The 20,205-nt window shown below is 42.4% G+C and overlaps 1 protein-coding gene across 31 annotated transcripts in view; it reads right to left on the reverse strand.

Annotated features, from left to right (window-relative positions):
• Positions 1–20,205, reverse strand: part of NRXN3 (neurexin 3) — a 1,270,857-nt gene that overhangs the window by 315,986 nt on the left and 934,666 nt on the right. For all 31 annotated transcript variants that reach the window (XM_081172108.1, XM_081172127.1, XM_081172102.1 and 28 more), the window contains one exon: positions 6,879–7,060. In XM_081172108.1, the coding sequence (XP_081028234.1) occupies positions 6,879–7,060 (182 nt within the window). The remainder of the gene's footprint in view (positions 1–6,878; positions 7,061–20,205) is intronic.

Genomic DNA, 20,205 nt, shown 5'->3' on the forward strand with positions numbered 1-20,205 from the left:
TTAGTGTGTGAAATCAGGTGTGTGTGTGTGTGTGTGTGTGTGTGTGTGTGTGTGGCTTTGAGGCCCATCCCTGAAATATGAGGACCAGGCAGTGGGTGATGATATTAAGCTGGGGGTACTCAAAATAGCAGAAATGTTAGGATCATGTGTATGCACACACTCAAGTGGTTAGTGTAAGATGCAGGCTCTCCATGTGTTATCAGTAATGTAATCCCCTTATTGTGCCATGATTTGACCACATCAGTGCAAACAAACACCCATGTGATGTGCACATAAAAAATCACGGCAGTGTAAATCCATTTACATGCACACTTTCAACGATCTAATGCACTGTTCTCTGTGCGCATAAACCACGCTTTTCTCTGTCTTTCTGGCAAGACACAATACTCATGTTTATCTCTCTGGTAGAGACGTTGTGGGGATTAATTAAATAATATTTTAAAATGCCATTCTTTGCATGTTACTGAAGAGCTGCAAATGTGATGGCATCTTAGTGAAGAGGGATCCCTTGGACTTGTTCTTTGCAAAGTACTTTAAGGACCCTATGGGAAGAAAGACATTGTGTAAATATATTATGATTTTAATGTGACTGAACTTCATTTACCTCCTTTTAGTAATTAATGCTATTAGTCTGCCTTTAAAAAACACATTTAATAGTTAATCAGGGCCTGGAACAATTTCAGTGCAGTCTGACATTGCATCAAGCAGCGGTTAACCTTTGATGCAATGGGCACTTCAGACATCAAGCCCAGGGGTAAATTAAACTAATAATTGCCCTATTTAATTTCCTCCAAAAGGCAGCTTTCGGTGCTTAAGTGGTCACTGAATTATTGCTGCACCCTGCTGCCATCCACTAGCAATGAGGCTGGGATTTTGATTTTTGGGGATGCTGCAATGCAGGTGGTGACTAAAACCTAAGAAGCTAGAAGCTTTGATTATAGCCAAATTTAATTCTGTTTCTTTTTGTGGGCAATTATTTGTGCAAGTGCAAGAGAGGAAGCCAGGGGAAAGCATACACTTATCCTGACTATTTCTGGCCACAATCCAGATACATTCATACAGCCCAAACGAAGTCAATGGAATTGTTTAGCGGTGCTTTCAGAACTGTATTTTAGCATGCAGTTTACATACAATTACTTTACAGCAAAGGTGTAAGCTTAACACCTCCACAGCTTGCTTTCTACTATAAGAGAACTGGCTAATGTGATAAGAGAGAATGATCCCAATAGCTTCTGCATGTTAGCAGTTTAGTATATTCAACAAATATCTGTAGTTACCACATGGGATAGAATTGCCGTATTTTTTGCTCCATAGGGCGCACCTAGTTTTTAGGGGGGGAAATAAAGGGGGGAAATTATTCCCCCCCCCCCCAGCCCCCAGAACAGGTCCAGGAGCGGCGGCAAGATTGTGCGCAACCTCGCCGCCGCTCCCAGAGCTTGCGGGGCTGGGGACGGGGGAAGCCCGAGCTTCCCCCAACCCCAGCCCCCAGAACAGGCTGCTATCCACAAGCCTTCAGAGCCCGAAGGCTTGCGGATAACTGCCTGAAGCCCGGGGAGCGCAGCAGGAGTTGGCGCTGCGCTGCCCGGGCTTCAGGCTGCAGGCTGCTATCCGCAAGCTTTTGGAGCCCGGTGGGAACTCCCGCCGCACTCCGAAGGCTTGCAGGTAGCTTCCTGAAGCCTGGAGAGCGAGAGGGGTCAGTGCGCACCGACCCCTCTCGCTCTCCAGGCTTCAGCGAAAGCCTGCATTTGCTCCATAGGATGCACACACATTTTCCTTCATTTTTGGAGGGGAAAAAGTGTGTCCTATAGAGTGAAAAATACGGTACTCATATGTTACCTCAGCTCTTCCCCCACCCCTATTTTTAGCAGTGAGAAAATGTGCTCTTACTCTTCTTTATGATCTTGCAACTTCTGGGTTGCTAGTAAGAATTTGTCATTTTCCACCATTCCCCCCAACTACCTCCCTCCAATTGCTGAGTTTATCCTGGGTTAGAAAGGATTCCTAGACAATATAATCCTTTATACTCCTAAGCAATCTGGTACTTTCCTAAAAGTGGAAACTCTAGCATCAGACAGAAATCAACAGGTATGGTTTTTCCTAGGACAGAGATGCATTGATAAATCTCTCTCACACCCACACAGACACAGACACACACACACACACACACACACACACACACACACACAAATGAGGTTCCCAGGGACATAAATGCAGCTAACTAGCAGGCCAGTAAAATATCCTTGTTGAATTGCCAGTGCTATTCAAGACCATTTCACAGAATTACACAGAATTACATAGCATTATTAGCCACCCATTCCTCCCCCACCCATTAGTAACCGATCACATTTGCCCAAGGGAGGAGAAATTCCAGCATTGCTCCCAGACCTGAACCCCCTGCCTCACAAGCTACTAGACCAACACACCAGTTTTTCCCTTGGTGGCAATTCAGCCTTAGAGTTTCTTTTGCTATATATCCATCAAAGTAGCATTAAGAAGTTTTCAGCATTCAGCAGTTGGAAGCACAAGGATTTAAGCATATGATGTCTGTTGAGTGGGTGGTTAATGAATCCCCATATCAGTGCACTGAGCCTCCATGCTGGTTGAATGCAGCTGGGGATCAGAAATCCATCATCTTTAGCTACAGGGCGTCACAGAGTTATTTCTTGCACTGCTGCACTGAGCTATACACCTGGTGTACTAGCGGCAACAAAGATGGGATTCAGGCTTGTTTGGAGGGTCAGCAAGACAATTTGAAGTGGCATAATGGCAAACAGCCTTAGCTACAAAGAATAACATTGGGGGCTGTGTGCACCCAGCTCCCAGCTTGATCTCCATGCCAGGAGAGGTATAACCTGCCAAATTTCTGGGTTGCTCCTAAGGGTGAATGAGCAGGGTCAGAAAAAATAGGTAGCAACCCTAATGCAGGTTGAAGTATCCTCAGTAGGCCAACTCTATTCACACAGCTGACTAACAAAATCAAAAAGCTCTTAAACTCATGGAAGCAAACAACCATAAACATCAACATACTATTTCCCTGAATGTCACATTATTAAAAATAGAATATTAACATAGGTACTTCCATGCTGTTCTTATATAGCCCATTACCACTCAAGCAGAATATATTGATAATTTCTCTTGAATGTTTCTTTTATTCCACTGGCTGACTCTAAAAACTATCACTGTGTCTCAACACTCAGTCACAGTTTGGGTTAGTTTCAGACATGTAAACTGTTCTAGGTCAAATCAAAGGCGGTTTGGGGGCAGTGTAACCGGTTCTGCTGCACTGGGCACCGACACCAGAGGGCCCTGCAGGTTTTCACAACTTTAACAGAGTGAACTGCGCAGAAGGGAAGGTGAGAGGTGGCAGGGGGCGCCAAATTTTGGCCTTGCATGGGGCACCACTGAAATTTTAAAGCCGAAGGTTTGCCACTGGTCAAATCCTTGAAGCTTACTGCTGATGCTCTCTCCTCACTGGCTCAAATATAGGAGATTCCAGAGGCAACATGAACCAAGTTTGGTTTAAATTGGAGGAGACACTATTAGAGGCTTATGCCATTTTTGCAATTGCTTTATTTACAACAGTGTGTTACAGTGGCAAGTGCTCTTACCAGGCAGCAAACTATCTGAACCCCAGAAACAGGCCCCACTTCCTGCCTTCAGCTAATTCCCAGGTCTCTCTGTCTCTCGCACCACATACTCCCCCCCCCAAGAATCCTTGGAACTGTAGTTGGTTAAGATAATTGGAATTGTAGCTCTGTGAGGGGTAAACCACATTTCCCATTATTCTTTAGGGGGGAAGCTGTGTGCTTTAAATGCATGATGACACACTTCCCCTGCTAAAATTCCATCTTATAGGCATCTCTTTGCCACCTAGGATTCCAGTTCTCCTTTCCATCTAGTCAGAAGACCAAGGGAATTTTCTTGCGTCGGCTGCATTACAGGAGCTAAAAGTGGCTACTCCCACCCTCAAGCTTCACCTGCCCTCCCAAGCCATCTGTGGAATTGGAGCCAATTGACTTCTTTTATAACTCTACTGGGGATAAGATAGGGCTGCACTGATAGTTTGCAATAAATACCCAAATGAAAGACAGCAAAATAAAGCTTCACTGCACAGGCAGGTGATTTATCTTTCCCTGTAGACATCAGCAGCACAATATCCATCATAAGCCACAGCTGTCCCGCTCACTCTCTGTTTACTCTCAATGAGCATTTTTACATGCTGTAAATCACAAGGTGGCAGCTGTGGTGAGGTAAGGTGAGGGCATGGGCAGATGCCCTGGTCCCCAGTTGAAACCTTGCAGTCTACCCATGTTGCGAAAGAATAGGTATTGCCCCTATTCTTTACTATCCCAAAAGGCTGTGCCACCCAAATGCACCAGAAGCCTTCTCTGTGGCATCAAGCAGTTGACTCTCTCCCACCTTCTCTCCTTTCTCTCTCTTCTAGATTCAGCCCTGCACAACAGAAATGCCTAGAAATTCATGAGCTGTGTGATTCTGGAGGGTGCGCCATTCATTTTCCCTGGGCTGCCAGCTCACTCACATCTGCACTGTAAATCAGCAGGGAAAAGGTTTCAGAGGTTATAGATTCTTGTCATACAAAACAGATGCCTGAGCACATAAATCTCCAGAGTGTCTAAAGGGCTCATAATTAAAAAATGAGTCCAAATGGATTTTCCATAAATTACATCTACAAAAGAAATTAATAAGATACCTTTTTGTATTCCCCTCAACCAGTATGCAAATAAGGAAATTATGTGGTAATAAACGTCCAGCGATTCCCCGGAGCTGTCTGCAAGATGTCAAGAGGGAGGTTATCGAGGAGGGATGCCCAACGTGAGTTGGAAAGCCAGCATCATATTTAGTTGATATCTGTCCGGATCTCATCACTTTATACCTGTGAATGATGGGAACATGGTGGCTGCCACATGCAGGGATGGCATGTAGGGAGAAGAGTTCTGTACACTTGCTCCCCACTCTGCACATTGGATGATGTATGTGGCTCTCCCAGACCTGACCCAAACTGGTCCCATGGGTTAGGCAGAGACAGAGGTGCTCCTGCGGAGGGATCACAAAAATTCTGAGACAACAGTCCCTGCTGAATGCGCCGACCCATTTTCAGGTTTATTACTTTTACAGCAGAAACCTATCCTTCATTGTTGTGATTCGCCTGGCAGGCTCTGCCCTCCTTTTTAGCCTCTTTGATATTTCTTGTGTTCCATCCACGTTCTTCTCCAAATTCTTTCTACAGCACAGTAATCTAAGCCTAGGGAAAATCTATTTTTAGGCAAAGAACTGGAAGAGAGGCGGCTAGAGAACTGTTTCTTAATTGATTTTTTTTTATTGTCTTTAAATTGTGCTCGTACAAGCTTAGCTATATTGTAAGCTGCTTTGTGAAGGCCTTTTGCCTTGAAAAGCAGAGTATACACCTAGAATAAACTAATAAGCACTATTGGTATAATAACATGAAACATATGGGATGATACCCAACTGGCAGAGATGTGGGATGAACTCTTTATGCTGGGCTGGGGAGGGTGTTTGATTGGAGATATCCTTCTGCTCACTTCTGCTGGCTGAGTCAGCCTGTCACTACCCACCAAACATGCAGGCAGGACACATGTGGGGAGGAGGGAGGGCTGAACCAGTCCAGGATCTGCTGGGCCTGACTTGGGCCCCCACTGCAGCTGCTGTGAGCAACTAGGCTCTGCAAAACCTCACTGGTGGGATCCTCAGAACAAACCCATCAAAATTATGGGCTTAGGTTATTTGGTTGCCTTCTGCCTCAAAATAAACCATGCCCTTCCAACTGTACAGTTCTATGATTCTATAAGCATAATAGGTACATTATGCACATATAGTAGCACAACATCATGATAAAGGGATACACTGATAACATGCTTATCTACATGAGGTTACATGAATTAGGGTTGCAATCCTGTGCACACTTACCTGGGAGTAAGGGCCAATTGATTGAGTGCATTTTACTTATGAGTTAAAACATGTATAGTACTGCTAACAAATCAATCTTAGATTTGTCCAACTAAGATGGCATACTGAACCCTCACTGCTCAGATATGCAGCTCACTGGGAATCCACGATCAAGCCATGATTTATCACCCAACCAAGCTGACACTATATAGGATTCCGTTGCACATAAAACCAGATTTGTTGCAACTGCTCTCATCTGATAGATTAGGACAAAGAAGAAATCGATCTCATTGGATAAACAATAAACAGTACATATTGCCGCTGTGCCGCTAGGTCCAACACACTGTACACACGTTACCAAATCAGGATTTTGTATCAAAACCATTTTAGGCCACTTGCTGATTTCAAAGAAATATCACTGAAGTCTTAATCTAAATAACAGACCATGCAGGTTGTTTCTGCCAATCTTGTCATTCCAACTCACTATATGGGCAGCAGCCATTGCAAACAGAGCCACCAACTCTATAGGCACCAACTGCCAAGGCTCTAAAATATGCAGAGCATTTCCGTGGAGTGAGCACTGAACTGTGGAAAGGTGGTGTATACCTTTAAAAAGAAAAAAGAATAACCAAAATACAAGTAAACGAAATCAAACCCCCAACTAGTACAGCAACTTTAGGCTGATGCGCAGAGTTATAACACTTTATAAAGAATTACGACAACTGTGGGGAAATGGCAGTTTTCAATTCAATCCAATCACAAATTCTCTGCATGGCTCGGATATTGTGTATTTATTCCTATGTGCTGTACTTTGGGCCAATTAGATTAAAGTGTGTGTGTGTGTGTCTAGGGGTTGTTTTTTGTCTTTTGCTAAGACTCCTGGTTTGTAGAAAATGGAGCGAAGCCAGCAGAGGAAGTGAGGCGTACAGGAAGGATAAGAGTCTTGTACTCACTATGTGAAGCTGCAGGAAGTCAGTAAGGCCAGGCGCACTGTCGATCCGAACCAAGATGCCATCTTTCACTGTTGTGCTGAACCCGACAGCAAGGCGGTCCGTCCTTGTGCTGGGCCTGTCATTTGCTGGCCAGGTGTAAAGGATGAGGCCTCCACTTTTCCCAAATATATATGTGGCACCAGCTTCAAAACAGAACAAGAGAAATCTACGAGTTAGCTTACCCAGTTGCAGTAGCATTGCAATTGTAGCAGATAACACTGTGTCTAACTACGATATTCCATTTGTGAGAGTGATGAAGTCCAAGGCCTAGGGGGTGGGGTGGGGGCTGTGTCACCCTGAATTAAAGTTGTGAACAAAATGAATTAATAACAAAGCAAACGCTAAAGAGATATGCATGAACATTTTCAGACTCTACTGCATAATAGCACAAGGCAGATAATGCATCGTCTCTAAAAGCCTTTTATATATTGTGATGAACAACCCAGTTAGGCTTCTTTTGCATTGAAATTCATTCCACATCTCTAAAATGTACATTAAAATCTTCCCACAGAGCCTGGCATATTATAGTTTGCAGCTCCTGACTGGTGAATCTGCCATATAACTTCCCTTACCTGGAGGGAACGAAGACCAGAAAGGCTTTAATTGGGGGGGGAGGATATACATTTGCCAAGTCCATCAAATATCTGACCAGCAGCCAATCCCATCAGTGAATGTAGACTTTTCTGCCTTTGCCTTAAAGAGTATTTGCTATGCAAATTATTATGGCCTTTTAGAATAGAATAAACGCCTTCCAAGCACTGTTGAAATGAATATTCATGCTATTTCTGGTTATCCTAAGTGAACGTACATGGGATTAACAAGGGAACCACAAACAGATAAGTGGTACTTCCTTTTAGGGAAAGATAAATCACAGGTGATAGGCTTTGCTGTACCCATTTAGTTAAGCTGTGCTTCAGGTGCCCATCTCCAACTAAAGACAAGAAGCATTTGCAATAAAGACAGCTAGTAGGTTTTATCATGCACCCATGATTCCATTATCACTAACACAAGTCAGAGCAATATCAGAAGCTGTGTTGCTTCTAAAGAAAAACAAAAAACCCAATTCAGTTAACAATACATCCATGGGAATCAACCAGCTAGCTGCACATGGAGATAAGGTGTGGTTGTTCAGTGCATGATCTGGAGAAATAACTTGCCTTCCAATGACTGATATAGAAAAGTGAGGGATGACTTCCTTTTCTCAAAGCTTTTCAAGAGGCCAGCATATTCAGCCGAGAAAATAAGACTCATGAACAGCTCAATATTTTGAATGTTTAACTGGAATTAAGTCCCAATTCATTTCAGGGCATTTCCCAAACTGTTAAGTTCTGAATTATATTTGAGTTTTCACATGATGTGAAAGCCACTTCCGGAAGTATTGTGGAATATAGTGCATATTTGGTGCTTGTTTCCATATTATTTGTTTTTTTCTGGAATCAAATAACACAGAAATGAGAAGTGGCTTTTATGCTGTGTGAAAGCTCAAATATAATTCAGAACTTAACTGTTAGAGAAACATCATGAAAATGGAACAAACTGCCATTTGAATGCAGTCTTTGTCACTGAATACCCATTGCTGAGGAGGAGAATAGCAACAACACAGCAGGATTTGTTCCCTTCATGACCTGCTTTGGGGCATCCCAGAGGAGGAAATCATATGCTGAACTAGGTCAACTTTTGGTCTGATCCAGCATAGTTCTTCTGACATTCTTACCTAGCCTTCCCCCCTCCCAAAACAGCATATCTCGTTTAAATAATTATCATTGCCATTTTGTACTCCAATTTCCTTCAGCTGCTTTGCCTTTTTTCGTGTCCCTAATCCATTCCCTATGATTAGCACCTTTATGCCTTCTTAAACACTTCCCATTACTCTTTGTAACTGCTGCTATACAGGCTTCATCATCTTGCAATGTATTCCTTTGCCTAGCCTCAAGATTGTTCCTAGATTCTACTGCGGTGGGCGTAAGACTTCTGCAATGTTTACGCCGTGTCTGCTTGCCACAATAACACAAACCATCTCTTTGTATTAATTAGTGCTGTCTCTAATAATGAATTTACAGGGCTTCTCTCGATGTGCAGGTAATTCAAACAGTCCTCTTTGAATGAGGGAGCCCTCAACGATCTTCCATCCTCAATTATTAGTAAGCTACTACATTTCGCATTATGCCAGCTCACAACATTACACGGTGTAAATCAGTGCATGAAACAGATGGCTGGCAGTATGACTCTAAAGCATCGGATAAGCTGTTCCCACTTGCAATACCTTGCATGTGCCCTTTGCCCCAGGACATTTTTCACTAGTAACATTCGTGGTAGAAGTAGACTGTGATGCTTGACCTGCAACTGCTGCCTAAAACAGTAGACAGTGCCAAGTTCTCCCATCTCTTCCCTGAGCATTTAGGCAAATTGCTCATGGCATGGCATTGTCACATCATGCATTTCCCTTTGTGCACATCACTGGCAGGGCAGAGAAATGCGGAGAAATGAAATTCTGTCTGTCTAAGCATTGTAAGGAGAGGGAGACATGAGGCTGCCATTTTCAGCCCTGTGTTGAGCAGCATGTCTAGCTCTTCCCTAAGTGTGCTTGTTAGTTGGACTGAGTCACTTAGGAATGTGGTTAATGCTATAGGCAAACTGGAAGAAAGCCACTTTAAAATGAAAAACAGAATCTACTCAACAAAGGCTTTTGTTCAACTCACAAATGGAAGAATTTAAGGATCGCTTTTAAAAATTGCATTCCTTCTACTCACTGCAGGTTCTGAGAAGACAAACTATGGAAAATACTCACGCATCTTCCCAAGAGCCACTTGGCTGCACGCGGTGCATATCAGAGTCCCCATGAGTGCTAATTACACCCAGTTATAATGATTGGTCTGTCACGGCACTTAAGTGCCCAGCAAGATGGAATTTGACATGAAGACATGCACTGTTTTGTATATCTGTGAAAGGATATTGTAGGGTGGGCACCTAATGGATTTTCCCTGTAGGGGCATTTCACAAATCAGAATCCTTGTAAACAATATATATCCACCCTACATTGTAACTCATAAGCCCTATAAATTTGACTACACCTTGACAAAGTACAGGAAGCTTTCTGAATTATGAGTTGAGGAAAGAATAAAGCTACCAGCCGCTCCACAATACACAAGAGTTTATCCCTATAATACCTTGGAACAATATTGCTTACTTTAATTCCTGCATTTAATAAGCTTCTCCTCCTTTTATATATGTAAAATTAAGAGTGAGTTATAGGCACAGGCCAGTTGCTTGTTCATGATGGGGAAGATCAGATTTTTGATCCTGATGTGGAGCAAGCAGTCTCCAAGGTCCAAGTCCAGTTATCAGCAGCAGAGCCATGGAGCCACCTTTTCATGATGGGGAAGATCAGATTTTTGATCCTGATGTGGAGCAAGCAGTCTCCAAGGTCCAAGTCCAGTTATCAGCAGCAGAGCCATGGAGCCAGTGTGGTGTAGTGGTTAAGAGCGGTAGTCTTGCAATCTGGGGAACCGGGTTCGCGTCTCCGCTCCTCCACATGCAGCTGCTGGGTGACCTTGGGCCAGTCACACTTCTTTGAAGTCTCTCAGCCCCACTCACCTCACAGAGTGTTTGTTGTGGGGGAGGAAGGGAAAGGAGGAATGTTAGCCGCTTTGAGACTCCTTAAAGGGAGTGAAAGGCGGGATATCAAATCCAAACTCTTCTTCTTCTTCTTCTTCCCTCAAGACACAAACAGGCTTAGACTCAATGGTCTTATATAACCTTTAAGCTGTACGTCTTAAAACTTAAAAGGATGCTCAGCTCCTAAAGGTTTTCATAGCAGTGCAGACTGATGTTATAAGCATGTGCTGTATAGTACACATACTTTAGGACAGACCTACATTAGAATGTATGAGAAAGGGAATCACAATGTGATTCTTATGTGCAGAGAATAAGACGCAAAATGTACTCATTTCACATGTTTTCAATTTGTGGCCTATTCTATAGCTTATTCACAGTGCATTTCATGCATGTATGCTTGGATGTAAGTACTGCTGTGTTTAACTTGCTTTAATCCCTTGTAAATGCATTCAGAACTGTACCCTTAGTCTTCAATCCTGTCCTCAGTTGCATGGGGGTAGTTACCAGGAGTGCCCTTGACCCTGCGACCATGGGTGCCCGGAGCTGTGGGTGCAATGCAGCGTGCATGGTCCTGGTGCCGAAATTTGGGGATGCCCGGCCCAGGGAGTTGGCACCTATGGTAGTTACCATTGAAAATGGTGGGATTTCTTTTTAAATAAGCACGCATATGATTGCATCTTTAGAATTCAGTTAATCCAGACTGAGTTGCAGGAAACTGCCGCTAGTCATTTTTGCTAGCACCAGAACAATTGCTTGTACCAGTCACGTGTCGTAATCTACAAAGTGAGTTTGCATTTGAGTGTCTGGTGTATGAGGAGCAGACTGTCTTGGCAGAAGCAAGCACAAACTACCAACTTCTAAGAGACTCCAATTAAATATATTCAGAGACAAAATATATAAGGAACCCAGTCCATAAACTCTGACAATGAAAACATCTAATACTTCTGCCATTTAAATTAACTCCAATGAATCTCTGAGTGCGGTCATGAACTCCTTTGTGACAAGCAAACCTCCTATTCATTCTGTTAATCCAACAGTCTGAGAATATGAATCAAATGATAAAACAATTTCCACCTGAAATAACACACAGGACACACACAGTTTGCTACCTTCCCCTCAATTCATCACCATCCCTTTGTTCGCTTGCGTGTAATCTCTAGTAAATATAGATGATAGCTTTTTATTTATTTTTAGCTGTGTTCTGTACAAAGACTGGGAACTTATTAAGCAACTGCTTAATAAAGGGAGAAATTGACCTCCACAAAAGCCTGTTCTTTTGGAAAGTAAAGAGACCCAGAAATGCCCAAACAGCAGTACTATCTGCTAGCCTATTCTTCCTGAGAATTTTAATTTTCCTATTTCATGGATACCCGCCGTTCCATTACAGGCCTTCTGCTGAGTACAGTAGTTCTGACGGGGCGCTTTTCGGGATGCTCAGAATTCTACTGCTCAGATCCTATTATGTTTATTAATCATCGTAACCATGTAAATTTTCCCCCCATGCTAGCAGGAACCTATCAGTTCAACTGAAGGCAAATTTGCTAGCAGGGCATATTTTGGTCTTCTTATTCGGCAGGATTTGCAAGTTACCAAGCCGCTGAAATTGTCTAGCATATTCTTAGTAACCAGCACGGCAGTCAGGTTGGAATCCGTAATACATCACAAACAATTAAAGTGCATTTAGCTTGCTACAGCAGGACCCAGTTCAACACGCAAAGAAGACCTTGGCAAGAACTGCACTGAAGTGCCAATTAAACAAGGGAGACTTGAGCACTTTCACCTGGGTGTTTAACGCTTTTGCAAAATTGCATTGAAATAAGACGAAAGGTCTGACAGACGCACAAAGGCGAGGAAATGCAAAATAAAAGCCAGGCACTTATCTCACTATACCCAGGCTCTCTGGTTCAAGAAATCTTGTATCAGTAGGAAGGTGTTAACAAGGGAAAACTGAGAAAGTATAACCTGAATATCAGAAAAGATAAGTACCCAAGGACAAGCTCTCCTAGGTAGTGGAGAGAAGTGGAAATATCTCGACACTTATTTGAGTTGCATATAATGAATTACTTGGGGGCAGGGGAGAATAGAAAATGTGCAGCATACAAATAATGGTATATCATATCATTGGGATGAAATGTATATGGGTCCAGATGTGTGAGTCTGGAATTATTTACCCAGCTTAAAGAGCTTGATTGATGTATTCATTTCAGAATATATAGGTATGCTTGCACTGGTTTATCTCTGAAGCTCTCATGTGTCCACTTAGTGATGCAGAAGCTCAGCTCTGAATCAAAGCCATCTAGAGACTGTGTCCCATATTAGCTGTCATGAATCTTGTAGCTAGCAAAATGAGGCAAAGGGTCTCTTCTTGTTGTCTCGCCACTGTTGTCTCGGCTTGTTGGGTGGTGGCATAGGCTTCTCTATTGTGGCACCCCAATGTGCAGATTCCCCTTTCCCTGGAACAAGGTTTGTTCTTGGTGGACTGCTTGTGGTTTGTTTAGGGTGGAAAAACCGTAAGCTCAGGTTCACAAGTAATGCTAAGTCAAATCATGGTCTGGGTCTGGGTAGCACAGCATCAGGGCTGGGAGAGAACTGAAGCAGCTGCAATTTTCTCTGCAGGCACCAGCCCCCTTACTCATTCATGACGAGCCATAGTTTGGCCCAACATTATGTGCAAACGAGGCCACTGCATTCCTTCTCCCTCCCACTTCTCTGGTGCCATTTAATTCTCCTACACGGCACGATCCCAACCAATCAGGGGCCACTTAGCAGCGAGAACAACTGTGCTTGGGCTTCCCAGGGCAAGCCCTTTAGTTTTTCTCTCATTTACTCTTCTTATATGTGCATAATATATTGGGCAAGAGATACTTGTAGGAGCTGGGGAGAGACATCAAAAGGGCTGAAGGAGTATGTGGTGTTGCCATCAAATGTGCTGGTTCATTTGATCTCTATTCTAATGGGGGACCCTTTCAAGGAGGAAACAAGGAAGTGTCTTGTTCCATCCATCATAAAGGAATAGTCTCTTTATATCCTTTTTTTTCTTAGAAGAAGCTTTACCTTGCCTCAGAACAAATCAAAACGGAATGGAGAGCCCTGTGAAAATGCAAAGCTTCCAGGGCAAAAGTATAATCCTTGGAAAGCAGTGCTTCCCCACTTAAAAGAGTTCTCATGAACCAGCTGCTTTTCTCGTCAAGATTCTGCTCTTGGACGGACAAACCCGCAGAGACCCAATATGAGCACAGCAATCTCATCATCTCTTCCTTAAAAGACATACATTGTTTGACATTAATTAAACAGATTTCTCTTCAACATTCACAGGAGCTTGGGCTTCCTCTTCGCTAAAAGAATGAAGAGGAAGGAGTAAAAGAGACAAACGAAACGCAAAACAGCAACTCAGAGCTGCTTCTGCTTCTTTTTTTTTTTAAAAAAAGAAAGCAAATTAATACAAGTCACTTTCCTCTCAGGATGTAGGCTCTCATCTTTCCTAATGAGAAGCCTGCACCCTGTCCCCCACTGCCAACCCAAAGACACATAAAAGCATAGCAATAATCAACAGCTATCCCAGATCTTAAGCAAAGATGACCACACTTGCTGATCTCCCCGGATTGTTGGATTTCTGTATTTCAATGAGGTTGGGTGGCCCTCAGGGTCCCTTCCAACTCTAGGATTCTATGATTCTATTATGACAGCCCCCATCATTCCTGACCTTTGGCCATGCTGGCTGGGGATAATAGGAATAATTGTATAGCAACACTCTTGGTAGGCACTTTGGTCCCATAGTACAAGACACACAGAGAAAATTGAGGTAATACAAAGCGTAGATTGTGAGCTTTTGTGTTACACTGAACTCAGGCTGGATGCTCAATACTCTCTTGTCTGTTTGGCCTGAGGAACATTTTGTGTATTCTGAACTCTAACACCCTGCATTTCTAACTATAGTTTATACAAATAACACTGGCTTGTGTTTCATTAATCTTGCTTCTTGGTGTGACTTCATGCCTTCTTCCCCATCTGCTTCTCCCACTAATCAATGTGGCAGGATGAGAGAGCTTTAATTATTCCAGGTTAAATTATACAGCGGTTTCCGTTACATTATACACAAATGAGTGAAAATGTGCACAAAGTTGCCTCTGTTGCCTCTTTGTCAATGCTAGAAGTCAAATCCCCTCCTGCTTCTGCCATTCTGCAAGTTCACTGAAGGAATGAGTGTGGACTTCGCCTGGTTTATGACTTTGTTTTCCATGATAAACTTATTCTTTAACTTAAAGGGGAGTTGAGTTTTGCATTCACTTTGCATCCAGGAAAGGAGATAGAAAAAAACTACTGTAACAAATTAGCTTGATTTCCCACCTGGATAGGGCAGTCTGGGAAATGGGGGGGGGGGAGTGTCATTCATGATTAATAAATTATTGAACTACTCTGAATTGAAATATGGAGGTGTACTTTTCACTGAGCTTCACATCTATTTCTGCAGTGTGCAAAGTTCACATTACAACTGAAGATAAAAGAGCACAGATTTTATATTCCCTAGAGATCCCATCTGCACATTAAAAAGAAGGGTAAATGAAGCAAAAAGCATCCATTTTATGTGAATGAGATGCATATCCATACACTTCATTCCTTAGGTGCAACTAACATTAAATACCTTTTTTACAATTAATACAGGGAAGTGTTGCTGGGGTTAAACCATCTGAATCCCCAAAGGAAAAGCCAGATGGGTGAAAATTATCCACACAAATTTGATCTGTATCTGATGCAAGTGAAAACACTGCTAAAAACTGTGTCCTGCTGCCAACTGCAAACATGATTTCATTTTTCTTGGCAATGGCTTGATAAGGAGGCCCATGGAGAGAATGTCCTTGGAGAAGTCCAGGTGGCAGAATGCCAAAGGAGAAAAACTGGCATTACCTATCAGTAGCATAATTGCATTCTCAGTCCTCTTGGGGGGGGGGGATGATTAGGAGGTACCTAGTGAACTGGCTAACCAGTGAGTAAGTCCATTTTAGGTATCTAAAATAAAATCTGACAATCAAGAATTTTACTTTGCATAGGCCCTTTTCAGGATTGTCCTAAATGATCATGTCTTCATTCCATCCACTTAACACAGATGTTTCTGCTGTGCACCACTGACTTCCATCATATTCATTTTGAAGAATCTTAAGCTCCTTGACCCTGGGTCCCTTCATGAACATCTCTGTGTTGAAATGTAGCCCCCTGGCCAGTTCCATACTATATTTCCTGAGTTAGGGTATCATTTTGTGGCTCTCCAATTCATTGCACCTGATGGACTATGGAATCTTTTCTGCTGCACAGCCTGTTTGTTTCTGAGCTCTGAATAATTTTTGAATCCTTGGTTTTCATAATATGAGACCAACTTGCTCCCCGCACAAAGATAACCCTAAGAAAAGGCACTTGTACAGAAAGTGTTAAACACTCTGATTACCCTTCCACAAAAGAATCTGTATATGTTTGCTGATTGGGCCATACACCAGCAAAACAGTGTTGATAAATGCCACTGGGAACCAATAGGATATTGCTTTATTTTATAGGCTTCTCCTTTTGTTCTAATATTACTGGGAACTGAAATACAAAAAAGGATGAACACAATTCTTGGGTTCAACAGCATCCCTTCGGCTATTGGACGTTGACAGAAGGCTGAAGGGTCTGGGAGAATCAGCAAAAATCACCTCCCTCCCCATTCTGTTGACAAAAGCCTCCATTGTATTAAAGAGCCTTCTACCAGCACACCACTAGATAGATAAGCCCCCTTCATTCTTCTTATAATCTGCTTGTTTCCATTCTGGAATGAAAATGAACCTCTGCAAACTCAACACACACACACAAACTAGTTGGAAGATTCATTTTAGGGAAGCGTTTAAAGTTTAATAGATTATTGTATTTTAGTGTTTTGTTGGAAGCCGCACAGAGTGGCTGGGGAAACCTAGCCAGATGGGTGGGGTATAAATAAATTATTATTATTATTATTATTATTATTATTATTATTATTATTATTATTATTATTATTATTATTATTATTATTATTTTACTTGGGGTAGCAAATAAGTGGCATTTGGAGACCAAGTCATAAGTCCTGGGCATTAAATGCAATGGTTCTGTCTACAGTATGCAAACAGTATGATTCTAAGGTAAATTTCATAGACTGGGATTTTTAAATTTTTGCTTTCTTGAGCTAATCCAACTGCCCTGGGCTCCTTTGGAAGTAAGGGTGGGATATAAATTAATGAAATGATAATTAATAATACTTACAACATTTCTTAAGTAAAGTGGTATCTCTGGTTACGAACTTAATTTGTTCCAGAGATCCGTTCTTAAGCTGAAACCGTTCTTAACCTGAGGTACCACTTTAGCTAATGGGGCCTCCTGCTGCCACCGCACTGCTGGCGAGCAATTTCTGTTCTCATCTTGAGGTAAAGTTCTTAACCCGACGTACTACTTCCAGGTTAGCGGAGTCTGTAACCTGAAGTGTTTGTAACCCGAGGCGTTTGTAACCCAAGGTACCACTGTAAAGACATGGTAAAATGGCAAATTTGACTACCTGCTCTTAGAAAACCCAAAGGTGACCTTCACATTGCCCTGCTTGGTTTCCAAGAGAATGACTTGGGTTGTGGGTGTTAATGACACAAGGAAGACATTCAGCCAAGCACCTAAGGCATGATTTGGGTTAAAGCTTCCTGGTTCAACGTTACTAGTTTCACTCCTTTTTTGAAACACTTTTGGACACATGCAATTTAATCCAAAAACAATAACCTTGGTCCTTGGTTTTAAACTCTCTCAATAAACTCAAAACAGCGGGTTGTTGAATTAACCCTGCGCCTTGAAATAACTCCTGAATGCACTCAAACATTGGAACAGACTACAGACAATGCCATTGTTTCTGCTTGTTTAATGATGTGATACTTGTCAATCTGCTAAGAAAAGAAACCAAAATGTACTTGGCTTTATCCAGCCATTTAGTCCATCTTTCCTTATCTCTGTGCCTCAGCTGTCCTCTCATAATGTGTCACATAGGTAGCAGACTATATTGACAGCTGCTGAGATCCTCAGCAGCGTTGACCTGTTATGCGAAGGCCTGGCAGGGGTGTTTGGAGCTATAGCTGTGGGGTCAGTAATTCACTAGGATTCTCTTCTCCCATGCTTCTGTTGTTCCAGGATGCTGTGACTTTGTCTGGCATTGAACAGACAGAGAAAGCAAGAATGGAGCTTTGCTCTCTCCTTTCTCAAACTCTCCCCATCTCTCTCCACACACACACAAACGAACACACACACACACACACACACACACACACACACACACACACACACACACTTTCTTAGGGCATGCTGAAAACAGGATCACAACTCACCAAACAGAAGTGCCAAGGCAAGCGTTTCAATCAGAAACCTGCACTTAAGAGACCGAAGCCCAATACCTAACAATCAGGAAGAATCACAGGAAGTAACAAATTGAACGGAAGTGACAGACAAATGCCAACGAAAAGAGGACGTAAGTCAGCTTCAATGTGACCTCTTCCACAAGGTGGAATAAAGAGGGGATAGCCACCTTAAACATCTTCTGAGAGCTGCCTTTTGTCAACTCTCCAATCTGCACAGGGATCAGTGAATGTGTTAAGAGTAAAGGTAATGGCCCCAAAAGGCAAAATAAAACTCCAAGCTACAAATAATTAAATCACATAACAAAACACTTTCTGGAGCTGAACCTGAATTCTACAAATTTCAAAAGTAACAAGGACTGAAGAGGAGTGACTGAATCTGTGCCTCTAGCATATCATAGAATTCACTTTATTTGATATGCAAAAATAACTAAAAATATTATTTTAGTATCCATATATGTTGATGCTATGGGTGTGTACAACCAGTGGTGCTTGGTTGGGACTAACAGGGCGCAAGGAAGGTCACCCATAGGCCATAGGCAGGTCTGAGCCAATGACAGGCAGAGACAACTAATTCTAGTCAATGCTTTCCTTTGTAGAAGTGGAATGGTGACATGCAGGAAAAATTCTTGTGAGGAATTCTTTGGCCCAGTCAGCAGATGATAAGCGATCTGTCGATATTTTTCCATGATATTATAATCTTAACAACCTTCTTTCATTCCTGACGGAGGGAGGGGCAACTCATCCACAAGAGGCAGCTCTGAGGGAGTGGCTTGCGTGCAATTTGCTCAAAGGCTGAAGGAAGAGACAAGTGTAATGGCTGTTTAATCATCCTCACTATGAAGTGCCAATTCTTTAGTCTCTTATGACATTCATGAATGATGCAGAAGGCTGGCATGATGAATGCAAAGCAATTCGAAGCGGCAGATACTTTCGGAAAATTTATATCCCCCTCCCCGCAGGACAAAAGGGCTCCTGAGCTGAATTATCATTCGTTCCACAGAAGAATTTACAGTCTTGCCAGCTACTCCTTTTACCCTACTCAATAAAGCGCTTATTTTGATATACTGACTGTGGTTGCTCGAGAACAACCATGTCCCAGGAAAGTCAGCAACCGAAAGAAAGTGCCGAGCACTTAAGTTTGACTACACAGCCTAAAGACTTTATTCACTTCAGTCAGTTTCTTCTATGCACTAGTGGAAAATATACTTTGTTTGCAAAAGGTCCCAGGTTCAGTCCTCAGCATCTGTAGATTGGACTGAGAAAGGGTCTGGCCTGAAACCTTGGAGCACCACTTCCAGTCATTGTAGGGAATGCTGATTTAGAACGACTTACAATTTGACTCAATATAAGGCAACTTATTATGTGCCTGTTTGAATCTCCTCCCCTGCTCCTGCTTGCTGGTTCTGAAAACCCTTTCTTTGAAACCCACATTTAAACTTGGCAACAATCCTAGCTCTATTCAGGCATTTACCTGTATGCATGTGGGCTAAAATTAAGGCAGGGGAACACACACAAGCCGTGCTCCCATCATTCCTGCATGGCCCATGATCTGGAATCATGTGTTATCTGGGTTCCCAAGTACACTGAGGATTCTCAGTGCATTCACCTGAACGTACTTCAAATCCCTCTTCCACCCTCCTGTCTCAGTGCATGAAGCAAGGGATGAGGGCGGAAATGAAGTATGTAATAAAAGAAATTGTTATGGATTTTTAAAATAAAAATAAACTATTAAATTAAAAAACTTAATAAGTGATCAAAATATAAATAATCTAGATAATAATGTCACACTTTGCTAATTCATAGAAATAATATATTACATGCACATTAATATTACATGCCACTAAACTAATGCATTGAAATTATTGTTGGCTGTGCACCTGCCCTCACACATCAATAGCCTTGATATCCTGAGGCTGGTTCCACCCAGTGCTATTTTTCTAGATAAAGAGGTGCCAGAACTCACCATGAACACCTCTCTTGTTCTCTTATAGTGGCAATGGCACCCACCTGAGAGGTGCCGGAGCTGAGTTCCAGCTGAAAAAATCCCTAGTTCCACCCATTCACTCCACCCACCCATTATCCATCCTTTTTCAGCCTGTAGCATGTGTTCAATATTATGCAATAATTCACAAGATAATTCAACCTAGTGACAGGGTAACATAAAAATATGATAGGTGCTTTCACTGCCACTAAAATTAAGCTTGTCGTTTTATTCTCTGACATGACTATAGTCGTATTAAGAGTTTCTGAAATGAGTCCACCACTGAGTTAAAATATAACTG

Source organism: Podarcis bocagei (assembly GCF_964188305.1).
Source record: "Podarcis bocagei genome assembly, chromosome: 1".
In the NCBI taxonomy this organism is placed as follows: Eukaryota; Metazoa; Chordata; class Lepidosauria; order Squamata; family Lacertidae; genus Podarcis; species Podarcis bocagei.